Source organism: Denticeps clupeoides, chromosome 3 (assembly GCF_900700375.1).
Source record: "Denticeps clupeoides chromosome 3, fDenClu1.1, whole genome shotgun sequence".
Classification (NCBI taxonomy): Eukaryota; Metazoa; Chordata; class Actinopteri; order Clupeiformes; family Denticipitidae; genus Denticeps; species Denticeps clupeoides.
The window spans coordinates 17,300,521-17,328,349 of record NC_041709.1 but is presented as its reverse complement, the minus strand read 5'-3'; the positions used below and the strand labels follow the sequence as shown (position 1 = coordinate 17,328,349).

General features: G+C 41.7%; 1 protein-coding gene and 1 long non-coding RNA gene across 5 annotated transcripts; both read left to right on the top strand.

Annotated features, from left to right (window-relative positions):
* The first annotated feature begins 1,846 nt into the window (after positions 1 to 1,846).
* Positions 1,847 to 8,151, top strand: LOC114785324 (uncharacterized). The gene is made up of 3 exons (XR_003749046.1): positions 1,847 to 1,946; positions 3,347 to 3,492; positions 7,910 to 8,151. It is a non-coding gene; the product is annotated as an uncharacterized LOC114785324 (long non-coding RNA).
* Positions 8,152 to 13,151: 5,000 nt separating this feature from the next.
* On the top strand, positions 13,152 to 26,598 carry hap1 (huntingtin associated protein 1). Of its 4 annotated transcripts, XM_028971417.1 has the most exons (15): positions 13,152 to 13,524; positions 16,100 to 16,176; positions 16,265 to 16,381; positions 16,619 to 16,716; positions 16,816 to 16,924; positions 17,021 to 17,099; positions 17,474 to 17,604; positions 19,028 to 19,102; positions 19,212 to 19,423; positions 19,515 to 19,733; positions 19,829 to 20,151; positions 20,607 to 20,807; positions 21,101 to 21,230; positions 21,529 to 21,575; positions 23,558 to 23,689. In XM_028971417.1, the coding sequence occupies exons 1-14, from the start codon at positions 13,341 to 13,343 to the stop codon at positions 21,548 to 21,550; spliced, it is 1,977 nt and encodes a 658-aa protein (XP_028827250.1). In that variant the 5' UTR covers positions 13,152 to 13,340; the 3' UTR covers positions 21,551 to 21,575; positions 23,558 to 23,689. The 4 variants fall into 4 exon arrangements, with proteins under 4 accessions (XP_028827250.1, XP_028827249.1, XP_028827251.1 ...); XM_028971416.1 differs by lacking the exon at positions 21,529 to 21,575 and having other exon boundaries at positions 23,558 to 25,556; XM_028971418.1 differs by lacking the exons at positions 21,101 to 21,230; positions 21,529 to 21,575; positions 23,558 to 23,689 and adding an exon at positions 26,426 to 26,598.
* The last annotated feature ends 1,231 nt before the right edge of the window (positions 26,599 to 27,829 follow it).

The following is a 27,829-nucleotide window of genomic DNA, read 5'->3' as shown; positions in this document are numbered from 1 at the left end:
GACAGCGTACTTAATAAAGTCTTTAATTCAGGAAGAGGTTAGAACTAAATGGCAAATTTGAATGTGTGAGTGATCTATTCACATGCGCTCTTTTGAGGCTAGACTGGCCTTTGGTTTAGGCTTGCAGTGATCACAAATCACAATAGGTCAATCATCAGGTTTCCCATAGCGTTTGGAACATCAGGCTCTGCTGCCGAAGACATTGTGATGTGAATTAAAAAAAAAAAAAACCCAGAAAATGTTTTGATGCAAAATACATTTAATATTTTTTTCTTTAACCCTAGTCCTGTTTTTGGCTCAATCTCTGTCCCTCTGAGACAGCTCACAAAGACTGGGAGCGTTATGGAAAAATGAAAAGTAAGAACTAGTCTGTGACCAGAAAGTGATGGGTGAACAATTCTCAGTGCACCCTACTGTGAGTGACATCCGTTTTAGTGGGGGGCAAAGTGCAGCATTCTCAGGCATGCTTTCAGGACAAGCTTTGTGGGTTAAAATAGCTCAGCATCTGCTGGATCCAAGTCCGTTTCAGCAGCCTCAGCAGCGTGACCCTCTAGATTTAGCACGGGTGGGAATTTATTTCACGTGTCAGTGACAAGATGCATGAAATGGGTAACTCTGCTCAGACCGCTTGTTGGGGATAAGATACTTCGCTCACTGCAGTCGCACACTGGCGACTAATGCATAACGTGCATTAAAAAGAAACTTACTTTGGATGCAACCATTGTAATATGTTGCTTGAGTTTTGTTATAAATGGACACAAAATGTATTTCATTTTGTGCACATACATCATGAACCATATCTGCATTACAATATCTATAATGTTAATGCTGTAATAAGCACAAATCAAACTGTAGAATAATGTCTCCTTCTCTAAACAGAATAGGCAGAGTAGGATTTTTTTCTCAGACAGTCCATTAAATCCCCCCACCCCAATAAATTCAACGACACTGTCCCATATTCACTTAAATGACGGTGCAATATAACTAATCGTGTAATCTGATCTGTATATACAAACAATTTTGTAACATTTAACAGTTTCCTTACATTTACAGATTTTCTATTGTATATAAACTTTGACTACTTTATGGCACATTTCTCCAATTCTTCCTAAAAGTTCCTTGTTGGAAAACATTTATACATTAAATGAATATTCATGGAGAAAACCAGCACGGGATGATTTCGAGAATATCATTCTGGAAATGTTATTAAAATATGTAAAATATGTAGGGTGGTAGTAGCCTAGTGGGTAAAACACTCGCCTATGAACCAGAAGACCCAGGTTCAAATCCCGCTTACTACCATTGTGTCCCTGAGCAAGACACTTAACCCTGAGTTGCTCCAGGGGGGACTGTCCCTGTAACTACTGATTGTAAGTCGCTCTGGTTAAGGGCGTCTAATAAATGCTGTAAATGTAAATGTAAATGTAATACACATATGTGGCATTTCCTAACTGATGTATGTATATCTTATACCATGTGTATGTATAAAATACATTTTACTCTCAGTGTAATAGAACATGCAAATAAAAAAAGCTGAACACTTCAATTATTGCACACCAATGCATATAAGTTAAATGAAGGGATTACATTTTCTTGAGTGAGAAAAATAAGGATCAGCAATAGGAAATTTGGATATGACTGAAAAGTGTATTCAGTTGTACGAAAAATAGTAAAATGGGTGTGCTCTTTAATTGCATAGATTTTTCATAGTTTTACCACAGTGTCATGTTTGATCACACCAACGTTAAAACGCAGTATGAATCCGACACGCGGAGATCCGCTTGGCTGACTGTATGCGTCTGTGGGCTGAAAAAAGGACTACGTTTCCCACAATCCACCGCGCCGCCGGACAAGTGAACGGACATTCACCCCCTCTGGGCTCCTCAACAAGTTTATTTCAGACTCTTCAAGGCAGTCCCGAAGGAGCGGTGCCGCACTCTGGGGGGGTAAGTCGTCTTTTTTGTCGCACCTGCTTTATCGCCTCGTTAATGGTGCACGAAGGACTTCATTTTCTTGCGACAGGGCTGGGACGTGTTGTGGTCTTTCTTTATTCGCAACTCCAACGCGGATTAAATATCGCCCTCCCTGTGTAACTTCGTTTCTGGTGATACGTACAACGCAGAAGCTTTTATGCAGTAAATTAGTTACAACTGTACTTTGCTGCTCTCTTGTTCTGGCTTCCTCATTTCCCTGCGCTGAAGGCGGTCTGAGTCACTGGACGCGTCGTCTGTCCCCTTCTGCCGGTAGATGACGCGACGAAAATGCGAAAAGTGCGCAGACTTTCTTCATCACCTGATGCACAGATGCCCCGCAGCCTGTCACTGTCCACTGTCCGCTTTGCACATTACCCCTGAAACGGGGACACATGCCTGCTGCCTTTAAACTAGTGATGGTTGTCAACCCTTTGGGGACATCATTTTTTTGTCATTATACAAGCGATCATAATTTTTTTCTGTGCTTCAGTGCCATATCATTGAAAATAGTATTTTACTTTTGCATGTAATCTGAGCTGTGCTTTTGGGTGTTGGGAACATTACATTCAACTTTCTAAAATATTAAACAAGTGACTGAGCCACACATTTGAATCATAATTGTGAGCAATAAAATTAGGTTAAAATGGCCACAAAATAAAAAAAAGGCAATAATGTTAGAATGTTTTGCTGCTATAATGTTCATAATGTTATCCACTAATCAAACAGTTAATAACACTTACGCAGCGCGTAGGAAAGGTTCAACAGTGAACATGGCAGGAAATAGGAAATTTGGTGAGATGAGGTTGATCTGATCATCTAATCAGAATCTCTCTCTCTATAATCTAATCTTATGTTGAGGAAGGTGTAGTAGCCTAGTGGGTAACACGCTCGTCAATGAACAAGAAGATACAAAGTCACAGGATCAAACCCCACTTACTACCATCGTGACCCTGAGCAAGACTCTTAGCCCTGAGGGTCTCCAGGGGGGACTGTCCCTGTAACTACTGATTGCAAGTCGAGTCTGATAAATGGCGTAAATTGAACTGTAAATGTTGAAATTCAACAAAGACAAGGATTTGATTTCTTAATTACTCATATTTATTTCATATAAACAACCAATACAGCTATTAAAAAGCAAAGAAAATGTCTTTTCCAATGCCAATGTCTTTTTCGACTGGGACCTGACTGACTGGCAGGATCAGGACATCCTGAATCTCCCGACTGCAGACTCACAACTCCCCCTGCTGCTCCTGCTCTCTGATCTCGAGCCACCCTCCCTTTCTCCTTCTTCCTGAATCCCCACCCCCAACTAGGCGTTCCTCCCCCTTCTAAATCCTCCTATTCATTCTCTCTCTCTCTCTCCCGGGGACAAGGGCAAAATCCAGAGGGACAATGAGTGCGGGGGAGAGGATAGCCGGCAGAACTTGAATGCGGACCTGACCCGGGCTTCTCCTGTCTCTCGGAGGACGGCCTGCCTCCCTGTTTCTCCCGGCCTCTGTCCCAGCATCTGCTCTGTGCAGTAAGTTTCTGCTCGCCCTGCACTGCACTCACTCACATCGACCCGCGTCCCCGTCTCACAGTTGATTTGCCCAGGATTGGATGCCGGGTACGGCGTGAATGAAGTGTCGGTTGGAGCTGTGGCTGGAAGTGTAATTTAAAGCCTGTGCAGGTTCTCAGATTTGTCTGCAGTGTCCTCTGTTGTCAGTGCAGGCGTGTCCATCAGCAAATTTCTCTATTTATTCACATTAGTTAAAGTAAAAGCTGCATTGCTGCCGAGAACAGGGTAGAGGGTGTCGTGTATCACTGTGCGCATTAGGATTTGTTTGTATGGAAAAAAGCTTAGTCCTTGCAGGTTCCCTCTCCAAATGGAATCACATGCGAGCCATTCACTGTTGCCCCTATTAAATAAAGAAACCCACACAATGCTGAACCCGAACAGAGAGTCTAAGGCACTTGACACAGCAGCGCTGATGAAGTCGGTCGAATTTGACTGAGCTTGAGGTCAGCTGAAGCACATGAACGTCCGACCGCCTTTCAGCACCTCCTCACGGCACTGAATCTCGCGACACTGCTTGACCCTGCACGAACTTTCCATGCTCTCTTTCCCTTGACTTTTTCCATTCTGTTGGGAAACATTGGAAAACGTTTCTTGTGACTATATTAGCACGGGGTGTGTATGCCATGCAGTGCGTATGAATGTGTGTGGGTGGAGGCCCTGGACAGTAGATGATGTCATTGCTTTGTGGTTGCAAGTTTATGGGAGTGAGAGGAACACCTGCCGCTTCACGTCCGGCACTGTGGTGTTGACGGTGTAAATCTGGTGCGTCGCGCCGCTTCCACTGAAAGGTTTTTGTTTTGCTGTCTCCTTTTGTGGTTAAAATTGATTTACTTCCCGTTCTTTTTATTTCACCCAAGATTAAGTTTTATTTTGCAAGGGCTGGATAATATTTCCAATCAACTGTGGGGAGCACGAATCGGGAGTGTGCGACTTTTACAATACTTGTTCTGTTGACGGTGCGTATTAGCAGCGCGAATTGTGCTTCAGTTTAACTTCAGTACAGCGATGCAGCATTAAGAAATGCCATTCCTTTATGGAAGATTAAGATCCGTATTTTATTTGACTGTGCCTGGACTGTTGACACAGAGAATCCTCCATTTAGCTTGTCGGGATTAAAACAGGATTTGATTTATAATCGAGGCAGTGCCTGTAGTGGGAGAACCGGTCCGTTTGTTCACCGTATTTGACGTTTATTACAGTCCAGTAATCATTATTATTAAGTACTACTATTAAGTCAGTGTCAGATTATAATAAAGTGCTAAAGACATGACCCAAAATACCTCCATAGCAGCGGAGTTTTCTCACTAAATATGTTGTTTATGATAGAACTTAATTTTATTCATGAGTATTATGAGTAGCTAAAAATCTGATCACGTTTTAGCCATTTATGTAAAAATAAGTTATGCTTATTGTCAATACACAAATCCAAATGTTGGGGGGGTGGAGCTAAATCCACAAAATAGCTCGGTGTTCCGATTCCCTGCTTATTTTGAGCAGCACTGAAAAGCTCTGTGTAAAGTATGTGTAAGTGATCTCGTGGGGGTGTGTGTTTGTTCGTCTTGTCAGGGCGGCGTTAAACGATCGCCTTTGTTACGCCACAGAGACGGCGAGCGTGCAGATGGACTCGTAGGCAGGGGACACCGTTTGTTTACCCAACAATAGATTGTGATACTGAAGCGATAGGGCAGGGCAGTTTATCTTTACAGTCCGGAGGACTGTAGCTGAGGTTATCCTTCACTGCTCATCTGCACTCGCACTTTTCATCGCTGTCTTGTAGCTATTTGCCAGTGTGACTTTTATTCATACTGTTGACTTTGCGGAACTAGGTGTGCAATCAAGCTTCAATACATCTAAATTGGACCACGCCTTTGTGTGACTATAGCCACCATGAAGGTGATGTTGGACTTCATCCATCTATGATGACTAAATGGGAGCAGAAGTCACAGGGAAGAGTGTTAAGTGTTGGTAGTTGCTTGTTATCAGGCCGCATTCTTTTTCCGGTAAGTGGCCATTGATCAACACGTGATGATGCTTATTTCCCTTACCTGAGGTGTCGACTGACCAGAAACTGTGTTAATTATTATTTATTGTTTGATTACAGTTAGATTACTCTCATTCAAAGGCTGCTTCACATTGTGCTTAGACTAATGTAGTTATAATGCTGCAGATTACATATCAGTTTAGCAGAATGTTACGGTGAATGTTCACTTCTTCCACACACATAATATGATCTTTGTAGCTAAGTTGACTTTGGCTTGATTAAAGGCTTTAGGAGGCCATGAGCTGCAGGGCAAATCAACTGTTATGTGACGTTACATGTTGCATGACCTTATGTGACCTTACCTATGTTGCACACATTTTTCAATTGCAGCAAGATTTAATTGTATGAGAAAAAAGTTTGAAAGAACAACATAGAAACAACATTTTCGGTCCTAAACACAACAATTTATCTCCAAGAAAGTAAAGTCATTTAAATGGCTATAATGTAATTATTAGGTTCTATTTAGTGCCTTACATGACAGCCGCTGGGCTGACTTTAAAGGGTTATGATGCTGTCTGTTTTGTTAATGATTAATAAAGTACTTACAAGATGCATGTTCTTCTGCTTTATCAGCGTATTATGAATGGCTAGTTAATCATGTTGGAATGTAAGCTTATATTACTTGGAACTTATTTGCCCTTGTATGTTATGAACTTTGATTATGTTGGGTGACTGTACCTCATTTTCTGATCCAGGTCTTACAGCAGTTAAACAAATTCAGGAGGTGCATAATGCACGGTTCCTACAGTCATTAAAAACCTGGAAAAGTCATGGAAAAAGATACATTTCCAGGCCTTGAAAAGTTTTGGAATCCTAAATAAACATACAAAGTCATATGGTCATGAAAATCTGCCTTTTGTGAAAATGTGTAAGAACCATGATGATGACTTTCATGAGAAAGCGAGAGAAAGAAGGAGATGGGCATAGGCGAGTTTTTTTTAAACATTATTTATTTATTATTGATAACATTTTCATACTTTCTTTAAGAAGTTATTTTTTTAAATTCACATTTTGACTTGCTTTGTTGTTCTCAGTTTAGCAGCATTAGTCTGTAGTGCCCATATTCATAAAGGCTCCCTGCCACATAACTCACATGGCTCTTTAGTGAGGACAGCCTGCACGTTTCCCAGGCGACAGCAGGTCCAGAGTACAGGATCTGCTCAGCCAATCAGAGGCGGCATGCTTGTTGACCCACCTTCTGTTGTCTAGGTTTGCAAATTGAAGTATGTTATTCATGTGTGTTTCTGACAGGCTGAACAAAACCCCACGTCCATCTTTGTAAGAACTTCACCCTCCTTTCAGCACCTTTACCCTCGCTCTCTTTTCTTCGCGTCTCTCCCACCCCCCCCCCCCCCCCCCCCGAAGTCTCGCAGACTGCCCCCTTCCCCTCCCCTTTGTGGGAGGGCAGTTACTGCACTGTAGCGTGTGTGATCGCACACACGTACACACCCTGTCTGAGGTGAGCGCAGTTTGTACAGAGTGCTGCAGACTGCTGTTCTCGTGGCCTTGAGCTTCCTTCTGGCTGCATTCAAGGTCAAAGTGAGAGTGACTTCTTCTTTTAATTTATTTACCAAGCTAAATTGCACAAACTTTTTCAGGTCTGTGCGCCCCTCAATGGAATGACCGTCTTTAGCCATGAATTTGATTAAGATAAAGATTTATTTCAGAGATCCTAACTGAGTTACGATATTTCAGCCTTTATGCTCACCTGCAAATGCTGACATTGATTACTGTTGCGTGCATTTAGGTGGCGTGACACCTAAACGCTGCCTCCATGTGGTGATGTAATCCATCCGGCGTCCCTGTTCACCTAAAACTGCCCCGTCGCCAGCTATTCAGTTACAGATCAATTGCATATCGTAGCCCTGCTTCTTTTGTTGGTGAAAGTGATACAAGCCCAGATGAAAAAAAGCTCTGTTGTCTTCCTGTGCGAGCTGAAGCTCTGTTTGTGGGTGTACAGAGCCTTGCACAATTGATGCTTAGTTCCCTGCAGCAAAATAAACTTGCATGATGTGAAAAAGTGTGTTTGCTGTTCAGGGCATCAGTCTATTCAATTCTGTAGTTGTAAGTTTTATATCTAATTTTTGCAATCGGAGCAATTGTTTACAGAAACATTTTATTTTTTGTGTATTTGTACATTTTGGATGGCTGTTAATTGCTCTCTGATTGTGAATTTTTCATGAAGTAAGTCAACTGCAACTGGACTGCAGCCTTTTAATAATGCATGACTGGATGGATGGATTAATTAGATAACTGAGAGCTGGGATTATGTAAACGCATGAAATAACCATTCACTCTTTATTATTCTCACTTTCTCTCTCATTCTCCGCCCTCTAGGTCAGACAGGTCCTGACTCATGTGCAGAGCACCACCTGCTACTCTTCTGCTGCCATCCTGGGGGGTGTAATTCTGTGAAAACTCGCCTAGTACAGCATCAAAGTTTCACAGATTGTCAAGCTGTCCCACTCCCTGGATCCTCACCTTTCTCCTTCAGACACTTCTTGGCCTCCCCAGTCTTCTGAGGGTCCCTGGGGGCCCCGGACCGCCCATGGGGTACAGGCGGAAGAGTCCGGGGCCCTGAATGAAAATGAGAAACCCCTCCATACCCTGGGGGGCAGCACTCAGTCCACAGTTTTATCCCACGATGTGTCCACCCTTACAGGTAAATGCAATTCCTTGCACAGTTTAATAAAATATTATTACTGTGAAGTAATACAGTTGATCAATCAGTTAATCAGCAGAAAGAGAGGAACAAGTAAGCATCTCATCCTCCTCTGGCAATCACTGGTTGATACAGAGTTGTTTATGTCAAGAAATGCAAACATCGGTTAAGGTTGTTGAGAAGTCCAGTTTGACTCATGTTCAGAGAGTATAGCGTTTCATGGATGTGCATAGGAATGTGTACTTGGTTCATTGGTCCAGATCCATTGTCCAATTCCTCCAAGTTGTCAGGATGTCAGATGGTAAATCCAGTAAAGTGATAAAGTGAAGTGATTGTCAGTTTGATACACAGCATCACAGCACACGGTGCACACAGTGAAATGTGTCCCCTGCATTTAACCCATCACCCTTAGTGAGCAGCCATGACAGGCGCCCGGGGAGCAGTGTGTTGGGACGGTGCTTTGCTCAGTGGCACCTCAGTGACACCTTGGCGGATAGGGATTCGAATGGGCAACCTTCTGATTACAGGGTCGCTTCCTTAATTGCTAGGCCAGGGAGAACTGTGGAGTGCAATCATTGAATAAAACCCTTTCTCAGCAATATAAATCTAAAAAGTGCCATCATCAATATCCAGTCATTTAAACTTTAAGTCTAAAACAACCATATTTGGTCATACATTTTGGTGTTTGGTTTGTATGTACCTAATTCAATTCAATATCTCTAGAAAAAATGAACAACATGACATATGTGATCCTGCAAACAAAGGAACAATTCAATTAGTCAATTAGTTTGTTACTATATCTGGAAGGGTGTCCATCTGATTCTGTGATGGGCCTGAGATGTCGCTGCAGCCCAAACCACTGCTGGTAATTATTTCACCAGCAGGTTAGTGATGGTAATGACTTAATGGTGCCACAGGGTGTCACTAGTGATCAGATGGTGAGGTTACCCTGAGACTGCAGTTTACACAATACTCTTCTAGTGTTCAATATGGAGAACATGCTTACTGAAGATGCAGTAAGCATCCAACCAAAAGCACCTACAATGGGCACATGGCCATCAAAACTGGACCACAGATCAAAGGAAAAGGGTGCCAGGATTCAAGATACCACAACCCAACCATCTAGCTATCATAGTTCAGCCGTTCTCAAAAACAAAATGTTCCCCTGCTGCCTTATATAAACCACTCCCTGCCAGGTGCCATTGTAACAAGACAGTCATTGTTATTCACCCTACATGTTAGTGGTTATAATGTTATAATGGCTGATTAGATTACTACAGTTACATTTACAGCATTTATCAGACGCCCTTATCCAGAGCGACTTACAACCAGTAGTTACAGGGACAGTGAGGGACACAATGGAATTAAGTGGGGTTTGTAGATGGCGAGTGTGTTACTCACTAAGCTACTACCACCACCATTGCTGTTCTCAGAGCTGCACAAAACGCTATTCAATCATTTTCCACCAGTGAAAATAGTGAAACACTGTTTATGCGTCCAGCACTGAAGGCTACTGTAGGATGACAGGGTGATTATGGGTCAGATTAGATGTGCTCAGCCGGACAAACACAATACAGTGTGTGCTGTACGTTCAGTGGGCTTTCAGCATGAAATTCTGGGCCGTTTCTTACTTCCATGGTAGATTTACTTTGATGTTTTATCTCGATCTCCTCTGCATCGAGAATTTTTCATTGATTATCTTGAGACACATTTGCAAATAATACTTGTGGTCTTGCAAAAAATATCATTAGCAAAGTGTGCAGTTGGCATGCTGCTCAAAAATTCAATCTGGGTAGAACTCTTTAATATATCAAATGCCAGTGTCCTGTTGTGCCAAGTTTTAGACTCAGAATAGTCTATATGTCCCTCTTGATTTTTCCTTTGGGCACTTTACCCACAGACCTGTGCTACAGTTCGGACCTGCCAGAGGTGGAAGTTGTTAGCTTGCTGTCGGAGGAGCTACCCAGATACACTCTGCGGGCAGACTGCGTGTTTGGGTATGACCATGATGACTGGCTGCACACGCCTCTTCTCCCTCCGGAGGGAGTGCTGGGACTCACACCTGAGTTAATCGAAGAAACTCTCAAGTACTTCCGTAAGTGATTCTTCTCTCTCATCAATCGTTTTTTTTCTAATTTCCCCAGCGAAATCAACACAAAACGCTGAATTTCATTTTTTTAACCACATTCTGATCTCATGTCGGAAGGTTGGTAGCTAATATTCCAATAAACAAAAACTCATCTGCCCTCATTTACTAGTCAAATGTTTGCACACACCTACTCATTTATGGGTCTTGCATTTTTTACGAATGTAAAAAACCACAGGGCCATGAAATAACATGTAAGGTTTTGTAATAAACAAACAAGAAGCAAACAAGGCAAAAGTTGAACATTTGAGACTCCAAAGCAGGGAGCCTCATACTATTGGCTTTTCTCTACCACCTTAACTTAGATAACAGGGATGGTTTTCCTGAAGGTTCATGCTTTCTAATCATTCACTCACGTTAATGAGCATCTCATGAATCAGCTTTTGATGATGACAATAGGGAACAAAGCAGTCATGAAGGTAAAAAGAGGCGACTCTGAAAAAACATATTCATCAAATCACGAAACTTCGCTACAAAAAATTACTAAATGTTTCTTGCATTGGATTCTTAAAATGACCTTGATCTTAGTCTCCATAACCACCTCATTGTATGTTTGTCCAGTGTCGTGTGCATCTGTCAGCCATAACAATATGACCACTGAAAGGTAAAGTGTATTATCTTGTTACAATGGCACCCAGCAATGGGTGGGAGCAACATATTGTCCTTAAAATTCAAAATAAAAAATTGTTGGGCAAGGATTTGAGTTCTGATTGGATGTTACCGGCCAGCAGTAGTCAGGACCTGCTAAAAGTGCATCGACTATAAAATTCTGATTCCCTGATTACCTATTGTTACTTGTTAACGGACTACTTCCCTACATGAGAATTGTTTATTGTTGCCAATTTAATCTGTTAATGTTAATATGACACATCAACATCCATTAAAAAACATACTGCATTAAAGGAGCTGCCTGTGGAACTGTTTCCTGGAGACACAACAAACTGTCATCCACTGTGAGTTCTGACAACTTCCTATCTGAACTACTGCATCAGACAACACAGGCTAACCTACGCTCCCCACATGCATCAATGAAAGACGAATGTGTATGGCACCTGCCCAGGGAGTGCAGTGAAGACAGAATCGGTGTGATGTGCCTGGAAACCAATAAGTAGACCATTACACTAGCCAATCATGTATAGTCATGGCCCGTCTTACCTTTGAAAAATAACGTAGGTCAAAGAAAACAAATATCTTACAAATATTACTTGAGTGTCAATGGATAGGCCACTGTCAGTTATGTTTCCTAAATCCTTGATGATCGTACATAAATGAGCAGTTCCATCAATGTTGACGTTAGATAGATTCCTTTTGCCAGCTTTAGGACCAAGTAACAGTATTTCAGTCTTCTTAGAATTTAACATGAGGAAGTCGCTGTTCATAATTAATATAAGATCTTTGTCCGCATGTGAACTATTTCTGGCGGCCTCTCAACTGTACTTGACTCCTGCTGGCTCCTCCTCATTTGAAATGATTTCAGACGTGCCCTAATCCTGATAACATCCCTTTGGGGAACACAGATGTCAAATGCCACCAAGCTGCTTAGTTCCACACTACTTAAGTATAATTAGCCCATTCTGGAACCTCCCTGCGACATCCTCCTGGCCTCCTGCCTGTGCCTTCTTTGGGCCTGAAGACGTCATTGTGTGGCTGCTACTGCATCATAGTAACTTCTTAATTCCCAACTTGTCTAATCAAATAGAGGAACGATCAGATAGCTGGATGAGGTTAAACATAGAAGATATTTTGTGCTTTTAGTAGGACCATGTGGTTGTCTGATGAGTATAGTTTAAAGGTATATGGTTATGTACCAAGAATTTTATAACGCATGGAATAATTTAATGCCACATTTCAGCTAATTATAACGTTGTGTATTTGTGTGCATAGATTTTTGAGACACAGATGCTAGGTTCAGCTCAAATTATTCATATTTTTACCACTTATAATAGTATAAAAATAACTGCACATATATGTATACATTCTAAATACTTTATATATGTATGTAAGTATTCTATATTTTTAGACTTATTTTCCATTTTCATAACAATAGATAGGAATATTGTAGGTCAATTTTACTTTACTCTGGCTCTGAACGTTTTTTTTTTTTTCTTTTACTCAAATCCCCAGACAGCATCACATAACCTGACCTTAAAATTTTTTGTGTGGTTGTCTAGGGCTAAAACATTCATGAGTTTGCAGTTTAATATTTGATTGTAGGGAAGTAGCCTTCGACTGGCTGACAGCCCTAAAAAGTCTACCCTCAAACTGATGTATGTGGATAATGTCAATAATATAATAAATACATTTTCTAGCAAACAATAATAGAGAATAATGATCTTATGAAATTGACTAGGCTGTGATATATTTTCTTCACAAATAAACAATGCAGCAATGCATAATTTATTATCATCGATTGCTTTGCTTTTAAAAGCTGTCTGCTCACTGGAGGTCTGGCCATTTGTCATAAGGTGTTTGTGCTTGAGCCTCTGCAGCAGAATTACGTCTTCAGCTCATGGAATGTACCATCTGTCCCCGCATGCTGGGTAGAGATATAATCTCTCAAAATGTTTCTTTTGAAATTGGGAAAAGCACCTACATCTCAAGTCTCATGTATATCACAAGCATATTCAACAGCATTGTGACAGTAAATCGACACCCACTACCTACTGTAGCCAAGGGTATTTATATTAGAGTGAGTGGCAGCATCCCCCTGTGCTGGACACTATCCAGCCCTCCTTCTGCTCAGCGCCCAGGTGAATATAAAGTGTGGAGTTGCAGACGGTCAGCAGAAGCTCGCAGCCTTGAGTGGATTTACTGCAGCGAGAGCTAATCTGAGCCATCAGTGTAGAGCAGGACGGTCAGTCTTCCACAGCAGGCGGCCAGCAGTCAGTGGAGTGGACAGGATTCGCTGAACCCTCAACTGCACCAAACAGTGACGGGTTTTCAGGACAGCAAGAGCGCAAATGGACAAAGTCTTTGGTCCAGTGGTCACCATGGAGGTGTGGAGCTCATCCGCTACCGAAGAGAGCGAGAAACTGAGCAGCAGCAGCAGCTGCAGCAGCAGTCAGAGTGAGGGAGATGAGGAGTTGGAGGATGAAGATCTGCCCGTGTTGCAGACAGATGCTCTGTGCAGGGAGCTGATGCAAGGTAACGGATGGAGTGATGAGTGACAGTGATGTATGGTCAGGCTAAGAGGGAACAGTCATGGAGAAGGGTACAGGGTGTGGCAGCAGGAATAGAGGACCATGGGAGGATTCTGCACCTGAAGCAGGTCACCCTGTTCAATTAATCCTGGTGCAAGGTCATTATACCAGACGCAGAAGATGCTGTGTACTCTAGGGGGCGCTGCCATGGTGAGGTTATGTAAGTGTGTTGAAATAAAACCTATTTTTGAAGAAATTGTTTTTTTTACCAGGAGCGATTACTGTCTGAGGGAAGGTTAAGCATTTACACTAAGACTGTCTATTGCAGTTAACACTTGACATTCAGATAGGGGCTCAAATAAGCAGCTTATCTTGGCGTAAGTATATGCACAATATTATATTGTGATGTGTAGTCTGTCTGTCCAAGTCAATTAAAGTAATAATGTTAGTTTAACCATCTCAGAATTTAAATTTCCTCTTCCTTCTATAAAAGGGATGCACAAAGCATTTTAAATCACAATTTTTTTTGTTCAATACTGCATAATTGTTTTACTGTACAGAACAATAATTGGAAATAGTCATGTTTTTTAGCTCTCAGATCCAAACATATTGCACATTGCACCTCATTACTGCACACTGAGATGGAGAAGGAGATACGGGGTGTGTTAGCCACCATGTTAGAGCAGGTGATCAACAATAATAGTTTGAAGTCTGCTTTTTGGATCAGTTTGTTCCCAGCACATGATGGTATAGAACAATGTGTAGGCCACCACCGACTCAGCAAAACAGCATATCATCATTCCAGCTCTCTCTTTGACACACCCTCTTTCTCACAGGCAGGCTTGTCTCAGTAATTTTTTATTAAGCTTTTAATGTCCCAGTAGATTGACGGCGTATCTGGGCTGAGTGCAGATCAGTCAGGGATTCAGTCATTAAACTAGTGGAGTGGCTGCCAGGAGCACGTAAATGGAACATACTAATTGGGACGTGCAGAAGGATCCTGTTAAGGTTCAGCAAAATTGCAATTGCCATATGTCTGTCTCATACTGCATGCCACTTTGCTTATTTCCTCTGATGTAGATAGTCTTAAGGTGGTGCAAATTTGTCACTGAATGATGCTGATACAATTACAAGTAGACTAGGTAATTCTTAAACCCTTGAATCTGCAATGCAAAAAAAATGTAAGTACTAACTATTTTTAATTAAAACCAAAAAGATAGGCAAAACTGCCCACGTCTTTTTTTGTTGGTTTGTTTTTCAAAATCTTAAATGTATTAGCATGTAATCTGCTAATACTCTACACACTACACTACAGACTATCTTGTTGGATACTTTTAAAAGGCATTTCAAAATATATTCTAGAAATGTACTTTCAATGTTAGTTTAAATTGTTGATTACCTTTATTTATTGTTGCTTTTATTATTTATTTGTTTGTTTCTTTTTCTGTTACTCTTCTTACTTACTATTGTATTACTGTAATAAGCACTTTGAGCAGCAACCTTTGTAAGAAGGATGCTACATAAATAGCCTTATAATAACAATTACAACAACATTGTTATTATTATTATTATTATTAGATGGGTATACGGCAACACATTTAAGCATAAATTGTAAATGCATTCACATTACTTTTAGAAATAATAAATTCAGAATAATAGTTCTTCAGTTCCAAAGTACCCTTTTGTTTGTCAGGTAATAATACCATGGCCACTATCAACAGAAAGGGTGCAACAGAAATCTGTGAGTGTGATGCGTTTGTGGCATTTCTTCATTGGGGTACATTGTGTTCTGTCCTGAAAAATTTGTTCATGTTTGATTTTGTTTAGTGGACAAAGTGCAGTTCTTTCTGGTCATAAATCATCACTAAGTGAAGTGTGGAAACAGTCTGTGCCATTTGTCCTTGTACAGATGTGTAGACTATTAAGTTCAGTGTTGAATATTTATAAAGGTGAAGAGAGCTTAACTATCCTGAAGTACCCTAAACACCCAGAGCTCCTGCCCAGGTGACTTACTGCACCCTAACATCACCTCTAAAGAAGGTCACCGGATGTATATAAATGTATACTGAAGCCTTTCATCCTATTTGACAGATGGCCTTTTGGCAGCAATGATCACTACCTACGTGCAACATTCAGTGCCAGAGATGCTGTTCATTCAAAACTGCTGTTCATTCAGAGATTCATTCATTCACAGACACCAGAATGAGGACTGTCTAAGTGAGATGTGTTAATTAATATTCCATGGTCTAGCTGAGTCCAGACAGAAACAAGTTCGTGGACATCAACATCCACAAGAGACATTAAGTGCAACAATAAATATTGAGTAGAGCACTTCACTACTGACTCATCACTGCAGTGTATTCCTTCAATCTCTGCAGTTAATAGGGAAGACTGTAGTGTATTTACACTGCAGGGATAGAAAGAGGGCCGGGAGAATGATTCATGAGATTTTGGTAAGCAGTAGTTGAGTTGAATGTAGCAGGAGCATACGGTTTCATTTCGTGAGCCATGCGTATGAATGTATTCAAATAAAATAGATGTGTTCTCATCGCACCTTGCCCATCTTTCTGTCCCTGTAGTCCTTTGCTCTGAGAGAGTGGGCCAGGTGACTAAGGCGTACCATGATATTGAGGCTGTTACCCATCTGTTGGAAGAGGTAAGGATCATACGTTACTTTACATGACTGCACTTTAAGGAATAAAGAAACCTGCAGGCAATAATTCACGTTTCTTCTTGTGCAACAGAAAGAACGGGACTTAGAATTGGCAGCTCGAATCGGCCAGTCTCTTCTCAAGCAGAACAAAGACTTGACGGAACGGAACGAGTTGTTAGATGAGCAGCTAGAGATTGCCAAGGAAGAGGTACTGCACTAAATTTCATGGCCAGAAATGTTTGAATCTCTGTCGAGCATGTATACACACTATGCTCATGAAAAGATGACATTTATGGTGTTTTATGGTGTAGATCAGCAAACAGATAACTGTGATTTTAGTTACATCTCCAATATTTTAAATGGAGCAAGATCAGGATTAGATGAACAGATGAAATATATTAATGGGTGATGAAATCATGAATATGTTTGGCTCTCATTCTGCCAGATTGCACAGCTGCGTCATGAACTGTCCATGCGAGATGACCTGCTCCACCTGTACGTCAGCACAGAAGAGCTGGAGGCTGCTTCAGAATCACATTCCCAGTGAGTCATTCTGATCCCTCCAGTGAGAGTTTTTACTTGCTGTAAAATGTCTACCAAAAGCATTTGAGACACAATATCTTCTCTATTTGTATATTTAAGTATCAAGAGGAAAGAACTGACCCCCTCGCTTGCTGACCACATCAACCACGACTTCCTGCGGCAGAAACTGAAGGGCCTGGAAGAGGAGAATCTGAAACTTCGCTCTGAGGCAAATTCCCACTTAAATTATTTCTGATTTCTGCACATTACATAAATGATTAGAGTTACAGGTTTAACATTATAAAAACAATGATATACTTTGCAGGCGAATGCACTGGCTTCAGAAACTACTGACTATGAAGAGCAGGAGCAGCAGCTCATGATGGTGTGTGTAGAGGAATTGTGTAAGTTTGCAGAGCTGATACTAATGATTCAATTTATTTTATGTTTATCTTTCACCTTGTGTTTAGTGACAATTGTTTGTAAGATTGATCCTCCAGATTTTGAACGATTAATGAGATTTATATCATGTTTACATGTCAATATTGGATTAGAATAGAATTGCAGCAGCAATGTCCAGTCCATTCAAAATATCACTTGCCGTTTTCAAAATCATATTTAGCATAATGCTATCTAGGGCCAATGTGCTCGTATGACCTGTTCGCTCCCATGTTTAAAAAGGTTTTAAAAAAAATCTATAAAAAAAAATACACAAAATGAAAATAACAAATTCATGTCTGAAAGGGAAATTTATTTCCTCACTCTTTTTTTCTTTCAGCATCTGTCAATAAGCAGGTGGTGGACCTGTCTGAGGAGCTGGCCCGTAAGATGGAGGACTGCGTTCGTCAACAGGAGGAAATTAGCTCACTGCTGAGCCAGATAGTGGACCTTCAACAGCGCTGTAAATCTGTGAGTCAATCACATATAAACACAATCATTTTCAAACAAATGTAATTTTGTACGACCTCTGTAAGGCCTCGTTCATATGGACATCTGACAAGGGTGTTTGTCTGGTGTTCGAGGCGTAAGGATAGCGCGGACTGAATGCCAATTTTTTTTTTCTGATCATTGAAGCAAGTGAAAGAGTCCATATGGGTGTTCAGTAGGGGTGTTGAAATTAAACGTGTAATCGATGCATCGCGATGCAAACATGGACGATGTCCCGCGCCAAGTGCAGGACATTCGGCCTAAAAGCAGAAAAATGGTCTTTGTTTAGTCCACCCTCATCTGACGCCACAGACATCTGAACCAGACGTTTTTCTGCCATTTGTGGTGTCAGGGGAGCGCGGACTGAACACAGACCAATTTTCTGCTCATTGTAGCAAATCAAAGCGTCCACACAATGTACAGTTCTCAATCTGTACAATGTCTAAATAGTCCCATCGGGGTCATGTGAAATAGAATGTTTAGATTAATTCAGTTGAATTAAAAAAAAATTGAATTCTGTAAAGAATACTGTTTTGAACTAAGATGTTACAATATCTTCAATAACTTCAGGGATTTTTTTTTCCACTCAGTATTGCTGTTCATTGTTTATATTTGAATAAAGGTTTTGACATGCAATTGTTTACCAATTTTTACCTGAATTAATAATAAAAATATGGTTAATAGAAAGGTATTAGACATTAAAATAAATGATTGTTCTATAAATCAGGTCTATAGTTACATCAAATTACAAATGTTATTTAATTTAATTTTCTCGTCCAAAGTGATTGTAATCTTTTTCAAAAGAAAACATCTGAAAACTGACATTTACGTATTCACTTGTGATTTGTATTACAGTAGAACTATAATGTCCTTCTGTCACTGTAAATTTACTAGTGGTTACAGGCAACGATCTTAGCAAACATTTGACAAACATTTTTCTGCTCATTGTAGCAAATCAAAGCATCCACACAGGCGTACGAGACCTTAACTCTTCTATCTGAAAACATCATTTGACCATGTAGAAAATTTATGGGCTGCATCGTGATGCATTGATATCGACGCACTGATAATTGTAATCAAATCGAATCCTGAGACCAGTGAAGGTTCACACCTCTATTGATCAGCACCAACATTCGGTTGGCTGCACATTCAGATGGCGTCAAATAAACACTGCATGCAACGTTTTCTTGGCGTAAATTTCTGCCAAAATCCAGACAACAGCTGGATTAAACAGCGTAAAAAGTGAAGGCCAGTGAAACGGCAACCGAATGCAGCTATAAAAGGCAGCAAAAACGCGTATGGCATTCAGAGGGCGTTCATTTCGATGTGGATGTGGATGAGGCCTAAAACAGCAAACATAATCATTCCTACTTACTTTTCGTTTGTTTTTAATCTGTTTCTGTAGCTTTCAAATGAGAATGAAGAACTCGTGCAGCACTTAAGTGCCTCTCGTGAATACCAGACACAACTTAAAATAGAGGTAAGAGCTGTGTGGCACACACAGCGGCCCATTCTCAAATTCCAATCCTACCTGACCCCACCCGCACTCTAAACATGCTGACTGGTTTTCTGGCTCCCCCTGTCCACAGCTGCGAGAACTGCAGGAGAAGTGCTCAGAATGTGAGGACATGCTGCAGGAAGCCAGGGAGGACATAAAGAATCTGCGCAATAAGAGTCTACCCAACAGCACTGTACAGCGGTATAGCGCCCTGTCTACTGTCTTCCCTATGGACTCATTAGCTGCAGAGATTGAAGGAACCTTCCGGAAAGGGATAGACAGCCCTGCACCCTTAGAGTATAAGTAAGCTGGTGTTTCTTAAATCTCATCTTAGAGTAAAACCGTCATAAGTACATTTCCTAACAGAATCTGATTTTGAATTTTTACTGAACAGGAGCCACCCCTGGCGTGTATTTGAGACAGTGAAAATGGTCAATCAAGCAGCTCGCCTGCGGTCGCAGTGCCAGTCCCCTCAGGTGCCTGGCTCAGGAAGTCCAGCCTCTTCCTGTTCCAGCCATAACAGCACACCCAGGACCAGCTACTATGGTAGTGATGGTGCCAGCAGGGATGACAAACCTGCCCGTTCAAACATGGATCTGCCTGCTGACCCCAGGTGAGGCTCAGGATCATCATGTCTTTGGTCAAACAAAGGAAATTTGCAGTAACTAATATTTTAAATGTCCATACTTACCCTGTCTCCTGTTTCAGCGTGGGGGACAACAGGCGTGTGTTGGGACAGCCTGGCATGCCCGGTGGTCACGATCTGGCGGCGGCGCTGCGCAGCCTGTCTGCTCGGCAGGAGAACCATGCTTCAGAGCGGCCATTCTTTGATGTTGAGCGGGAGAGGAAGCTAAGCTCACTCGCCTTACAGGGGGGTGAAGGAGGTGATGGGTCCAGCGGCTTTCTTACTCCTTCCTCTTCAACGGGCACCAACTACTCAGGCAGCTCACGCCACACCTCCCGCTCAGGCAACTCCTCCACCTCCCGCTCCTGCCTTCCGGACCGTCTGCAGATCGTCAAGCCACTGGAGGGTGAGCCCTACATAAAAATATTTTTCCAAATAGAATTACATTTAGTTTCCCAAATATTCGTATAGGAATAAATAAGTTAGAATTGCGGCAAAAATAATCTATATTTGTTACACAGCAGTATATATTATATAAATAAAAAAAATCATTAATGATTTGATGCACATCTACATATGTAAAAACTAGTGTAATCCAACTGAAATTAGGGTAATACAAGGGGTGTTAGTAGCCTGGGAGGTAACACACTCATCTATGAACAAGAAGACTACACAGTCAAAAGGTTCAAAATCCACTTATTGCCATTGTGTCCATTGTGTCCATGACATGACACAATGCTAATAATTAATTATTATGTAATAATTGAACCATCTAGCTAATAATTAGTATCTCTGGCTATTTGTACACATCTATTTTTTTTACAAACAGAAGGCAAACCAGATGTTTTCATCTCCCATTAGGTTCTGCGACTCTGCACCACTGGCAGCAGCTGGCAAAGCCTGACCTTGGGAGCATCCTGCAGTCTCGGCCAGGAGTGCTGACCAAAGATTTTCGTCAATTGGATGTGGATCTGCAACACATCTACAGCCTCAATGACCTGGAGGAGGATGAGGAGGAGCCCGACCTGGCCAGATTTACTACTGGTGCACATAGCACTATAGGTAAGAGCTTGTGTTAAGCTATATGTAGTACAATTATTAGCATAGCAATTGGCTTGTGCTGCAAATACTGATGATTGAAAAAGCATTAAGAATAGTTTTACCACTTTTTAAAATATAGTCTTTGTGTTTATTTGCTTTATAGTAAAGGTAAAACATATATTTCATATATGCTTATTTTCACTTCCCTTGCTATTTAGTTTTGATTTGCTTGTAGTCAATTGCTCGGCTTTTGCACTATGAGAAAGTTTCCCATTGTGTGCTGTTGAATATTCCCTGTGCTTGGTTGTATGTAGTGGGCATCTCCCCCTCCATGGTCAAAGTCACTCCATCCAGCCCCATCCCCTCTGAGACCCCGCCCATCCATACCACCACCAACCGCAGATACTTACATCCTTCCCTCTTTTTCCCTTATTTTAATACCAGGTAAGGCCATATATTATTCTTTAGAACCGAAGACTTATGCATTTACTGCTAGTCACTTACTGCTACTGTTATTCCTTTGACACATTAATATTTGCTTTTGACACATTGATATTTGCTTTACATTACATAATTGTCACTTTCTAATACAGTGTATGACCATATTTCAAGTTGGTGTTAGTGAGAAGAAACTCCAGTAGCTCCAGAAGTGTTCTGAATAATTCAGCATTTCAGAGCCATTCCTCTCAGTATTCCACCTTTCCTTTTTCTCTTGTCCTGGTTAATTTCCCTCTTCTCCCAGTGCCAGGAAGCATTGGCTCTAGCTCCTGCGTGGCCTACGTCTGCAAAGTAAGAACTGCTAGGCATGGCTGAAGAACAATGCTGCAGTTGCAACCTTCTAACCCGAACACAAATATTTAGTGTACATGTCTACAATGTTACTAATCTCAGTTTATTGAATCAAATCTCTATATGTATGATTATGCATTGAGTGTATGGAAATTACAGAGAATGACTAAGGGTGACATCAGAAAAGGTGATATGCATGTTCATATCGGCATGTGGGAGGATTAAGTGTGCGAGGTTGGCATTTCATGTTGTGGATTTTGGAAGAAGACAAATAGAGATTTGATTTAAAACAACACCTAAAATATTCAGTTGACTGCCATGCATGACTGTCTGGCCATTATTCAGCTCATGTACAGTCACGTGTGGGCCTACTTCATACCTGCAACCTGGATGAAATTACCTTGCAGAACTACTTTCCCCTCAAGGCATTTCCCTGGGGTGTGGCTACAGCCAGATTTATTGTTCTTCATCTATTGTATCTAAGGCATCACACTCCGTAGCACGCTTCTTCATAAAGCTGATCCCTCACCATAACTGTCCATGTCAGCAAAATGCTTCCAACAAGTTCAATCATTTATTCTGGATTTTTCATTTACTGCTACCTGTCTACATGACAGTACATTTCATTGAGCTGATGCCATTATCTGCAGGTAATTACAGCCATTAATTAGAGGGACATGTTAAGAGTCTTGTTCAGAGATGTGGGATTTGAACTTGAGTCATCAGGTTTGTAAAGTTAAAGAGAAGTGATTGTCATTGTGATACACAGCAGCACATCACACGGTGCACACAGTGAAATGTGTCCTCTGCATTTAACCCATCACCCATAGTGAGCAGGGGGCAGCCATGACAGGCGCACAGGGAGTAGTGTGTGGGGACGGTCGGTGCTTTGCGCAGATCGGGATTCGAACCGGCATCTTTCTGATTACGGGCCCACTTCCTTAACTGCTAGGCCACCACTACCCCAGTTCTTTTTTTTTGTCTTAGAGTCTCATTCAGCTGTGATTCCAGCATTCATCATTACATTAGATTAGATTCATCTTTATTGTCATTACACATGTACAAGTACAGGGCAACGAAATGCAGTTTAGGTCTAACCAGAAGTGCAATAAGCAGCAAAAGGTAAAATAAGTTATGGGTATACATAAGGTGATATGAGTAATATTTACAGATAGATGCACAGTACTATGTAATAATAAACAGTTGGTTTTAACTATAAATATGAACATATGTATAAAAAAAGTGTATAATCAAAATTCTACAATGGTGTAAATGCAATGTATATATATATTTATATTTACAGTTGTACATGTACAATGTAGTGCAATGATTATGTGCAAAAATAATGTGCAAGATTAAATAGTACGGTGGTTATCAGGAGTGTATTGGGGGCAGAGGAGTTCAGCAAGGAGACAGCTCTGGGAAAAAGCTGTTCCTAAGTCTGCTGGTTCTTGTCTGGGGTAACCTAAAGCGTCTGCCCGAAGGCAGGAGAGAAAACAGTCCGTGGGCAGGGTGGGCGGAGTCCTTGAGAATACTGCGTTCTCGACGCAGACAGTGCTTCGTCTGGATGTCCTCAATGGATAGAAGTGGAGTCCCTGTGATGCGCTGGGCAGTTTTCAACAGTGCAGCTCCCATACCACACTGTGAGACAGTTGGTTAGGATGCTCTCTATTGTAGAGCGGTAGAAGTTCACCAGGATGGTTGAGGATAGCTGGTTCTTCTTTAGTGTTCTCAAGAAGAAGAGGCGCTGGTGAGCCTTCTTGACCAGGCTGAAAGTGTTAATGGTCCAGGACAGGTCCTCTGAGAGGTTTTAGACCAAAGGTTTACAAAATGTTACAAATTCCTCAAGCATGCATGTCTAACATTGTTTTGATGGTTTTTCCATTATAAGGAAGCATTTGATTCCCATTGGTTAAATTATTGGTTTGTACAGCTATACCCTTTGACCTCAAAATTTCTGTTTCCTTTTGTTGCCCTTGTAGCCTTCTCCATCGTCAGCTGTCCACTTGTAGAAACTCTGAGCATCTGAGACCTGAGCTGCCCAGCACTCAGCTCAGTTCGGCCGTGCCTCATGACCATCATGCTTCCAGCAAGTTCTCTTCTCCCCTGGATCCATTTAGACTCATTTGGAAACGAAGGTTTTCTACAATGACAAGCCCGTGTCCTAATCTCCTGCCTGTCCTCTACATGGATGCTAATGTGAATGAAGGACAAGGAGAGGAACCAGAGGGGTCACACGAGAGCCAGCAAGCCGCAAAGAATATTTTTAGCTTCAACCTTGTGGAGAAGCTCCAAACCTTAGGCCTCCATAAAGTTGTGGCAAGGGGAATGGTGGAGCATGGAGGAGCGAAGAGCAGAGTACAGGCGGAGATGGAGGATTCGGGTAAAAAGGCAATCCTCTGAGAGCTCCTGACCCTCATCAAAACTCACGTCACCCCAAGACACCAAACACCATTTATGTTCACTGGGCACATGCAGGATGGGGGCCTTTTTTGTGAAAACTCCGAGCCATATTGACTTTTTATCGCTGCAAAGATTCCTTGGAAGAGACAATGTGCAGTCGGGCCATTATATTATAAGAGGCAGTAGATCTTTGATGATGCAAAATATGGAAACGTGATATGTGTTGCTTTTTTTTAAACCAATGTTTCTGGGTGTCATTTTATACTCAGACAGAGGAATAGAGAGCAATAGCACTTTGTCCATTGTTGTTAAGGTGTTTTTTTTATTCATATTTAAGCAGACATCAAATGTAGAATGTACATTTCTGTAAATATTTCTGGAACTGAGCCTGTTTTGTTTAAAACCACAGGGCTTTCTCACAGCTTCAGGAAGGTGCACCAAACACACACACACACACAGAGACACACACTCAAATTGCTGACAAGAATGTGTAAATACTGGACAATAGTTTTTTGGATTTTTTTTCCTAATTATTTTGCTAAAATTTGAAATGACTGAAATCAGACTGGATAGATTTGATTTGTTCATCATGTTCTGCAGGAATCTGCTGGCCAGCGATTCTCAACCTGCCACATATTCACAGCGATCCTTGCACTACACCATCTTATTTCTGTATCAGTAAAAAATATATTTTGACTGGGGAATTGGGCTGGCAAATCAATGTTCAATTTTTACGGACCTTGAGGGCCGGTTACTGCTTTTCCAAGCTTCCTCTATCAGAATCAGTAACTGCATAGCAGAAAGGAAAACCAGGCCTGGATTTGATTTGAGGTCCAGGTGCCTCTCTCTCTTTCTCTCTCTCTCAAGAAAAAAAAAACACTTTTCATTGGACCTTTTTTTAAACGTACAACTGCTACTGTGATAAACTGTCAAGCCCAGAGGCTAAGTTCAAATGCACTGTGCACAACATCTGCAAAAGAGCAGGAAATGTTAGTCTATTCACTATTGTTAAGGTCGATGTTAGGCAGCCTGTTGTGTTAATTGTCACATATCTTGTAGCTGTGCTGTTTTTCCCTGCACACTGTTCTAAAATGACTTATTTATTAATACGCATTTACACATATACATCTGTATGGAACCTCAAGAAAGCAAAAGAATGCGAAGGAGCTCATTTTACATAAACGTTGTCGTCTTATATGCACTTAAACATTCAAGTCTTGCTGAGTAGTTAGTTGTTATGTTGCCCTGGTGCTGTTCCACATGAACCCAGAGAGGACCTGCTGTGTTACTGACTGGTATAAAACCAATCAGCCACAGTGAGGATCTATAAACCTCCATGGTTTATTCTACTGAGCTGAAGGTGTTTGGCGGGCCACTATATAATAAATGGATCACATGGATCTAAATTAACATCAACACGTGACTGTACAATGATCCTGGCATTGTGAATCAACCGTAGCTTGTACAGATACAGGCTACTGTTACCTAAAAAGGGAGATTAATTTATTGTAATTAGCCAGGCTACTCTGAAAGAGTGTTAAACCATTTCTGCAATGTGGAATAAAGTTGCTGATCTTACATTCTTCAAGTGACTCGTTTTTCTCGCTTTCATAAAAAAAAAAACCTTCATAACTGCTGTAGTTGTCCAGCTGCACAAGGCGAATGTTCATGGTCTGAAATAATATTAATCGTAAGACCTACCACAAGTGCATATTGTGTTAATATACAAATTGCAGCATAAACCGGTACAAAATATGTCAGCATCATAAAAGTGGCAGAACCTCAGAAAGTGTCTCAGAATAAAACGATGCTGACAGTATAAATTCAGCATCATGGCTGTTCTAACTGGGTCCAAAAGCAAAACAATAAGCCACAAGAAATAGTTTGCATCACAGAACGGTGTCCTTACGGCAAAAAATTAAAATGAGCGGACTCAGTACTAGGTCCTCTGGGAGCCAGGGGGGGAGCGTAGCAGTGGGCTGGTGTGGGAGAATTTGGGAAGGTAGCTGCAGGAATCAGGTTCAAAATACTGATGCTGGCCTACAAAGCCAAACATGGAGTAGCACCATCCTACCTCACAGCCCTTATTACACCTCGCACTGCACCTCGTATACTCCGAGCCTCCAGTACTGCTAGATTAACTTGCAACCTTCTTATTGTCTGACTTATGTATAGAAAATATGGTATGGTAAAAAGATGGTATTCATAGTTTGGGGTCCTAGTGACCCAGAATTGATCACTTCATTGATGGTAACCTGGAAGCATGTTGTAAGTCGCTCTGGATAAGGGCGTCTGACAAATGCCTTAAATGTAAATGTCCAGCAGTCCTACAGTCACTGTGCTATATGGTCGTATATTAAAATAAATAAATAAATAAAGGCGACACAGCAAGTCGTCATGATGTTTATTAGCAACTCGTTATTCACTGGAGGAAACTGTTCCAACAGACGCCATTAATCTGCGCTCCGTCGCCCGAAGTCCACCCAGCCCTGGTAGTCCCGGTCCGTGAAGCACTCCTCCCTCACGATCGCTGCGGAACAAACGGAGGAATCCCGTCACACGCCGGGCCATCCGCCGTGGCCGTGGCCGAGGAGACACGCACCTGACAGCGCCTGCATGATCTGCCGGTCCACGGTGTCGCGCTGGTCCCCGTGTCGCGCCTCTCTCGCGGCGGGCAGCGCGACGCACGACAGGGCCGCCAGCGCCGCGACGAGCGCCACCACGCAGCCGCGAGCGACAGCCATACCTGCAACAGACGACCGTGCAAAGGAGTCGAGGCGACACCGGCGACCCGAGCTGGTCACGTGGTGACGGAGGTCAAATTTCAAACGGCTATTAGAACAATGCAAACATAATTCTAACTTTTAAAACAGCACAATCATTTGAGACACTCCAACAGATTATTTGAATAGAATAGAATAATTCCAATTTTAAAAGGTGGTCTTCTCGTTTAAAGTATAAAAAGGTTTCCCCCCCCACGCAATTTAGACACGACGAACTGAAAGAAATAACTTACCTGGTCCTAGACGTTTTGGGAAGAAAAGCAGTAAAGCAGCAGCGAATAAATCCAGAAGAGGCTGAGGTGCTTTTTATATTGTCAACTGCACTCATTTACACTCAATAATTCACCACTTAACCGCGAAATGTTCGTTAAAAGCTCTAAAATGATTTGTTAAAAACACTTAAATGATTTTCACCGGGCAATAAAGCCGGGTTTATGGCGACCATCGCGTTTTGTCCGTGATGCACCTCCGCGAATGATGCAGAAGACGAGGATCGATCAGCATCATGGTACATAATCCGGCGTCGATTACAGGCCGCAGAATGACGCAGGAGGCCTTTCCACCCTCAACCTGGTGCAATGACTTGTCAAAAATCTAGAAGACTTTACGCTGGTGCCACTGTTAACAATAAGATTTGCACAGATGCTGTTGCAGCCGGTTGCCTCAAATTTTCTTCTTCTCAAGTCCAGCTGACAATGTGTGTAGATCATTTACTACTTTATTATTCATTTGATGTTTATGTTTAATATCATATGAGAGCCGAATGGATTACGATCCAAAGAATAATCAGGAGTTAATGACAAACCAATGTCACAAAAAGAATCCTGGGGACCAGGTGAAAGGCGGTCGGGTATCCAGGAAGCATGGGTCAGCACCAGCGAGGGCGGATGGGACACAGGCAATGGCAGTCAAAGAAGAATTGGTTGTTAAGTGGACAGTTAATTGGTCGGCAGTGGCGAGAACAAACTGGAAGGCGCAAGGATCCTCCAAACGAGTGGTCAAGAACGTGGAGGTGGAGAGGAAGCTTGGACAGTCAGGAAAAATGCTTGCAGCACTGGAGAAAACACA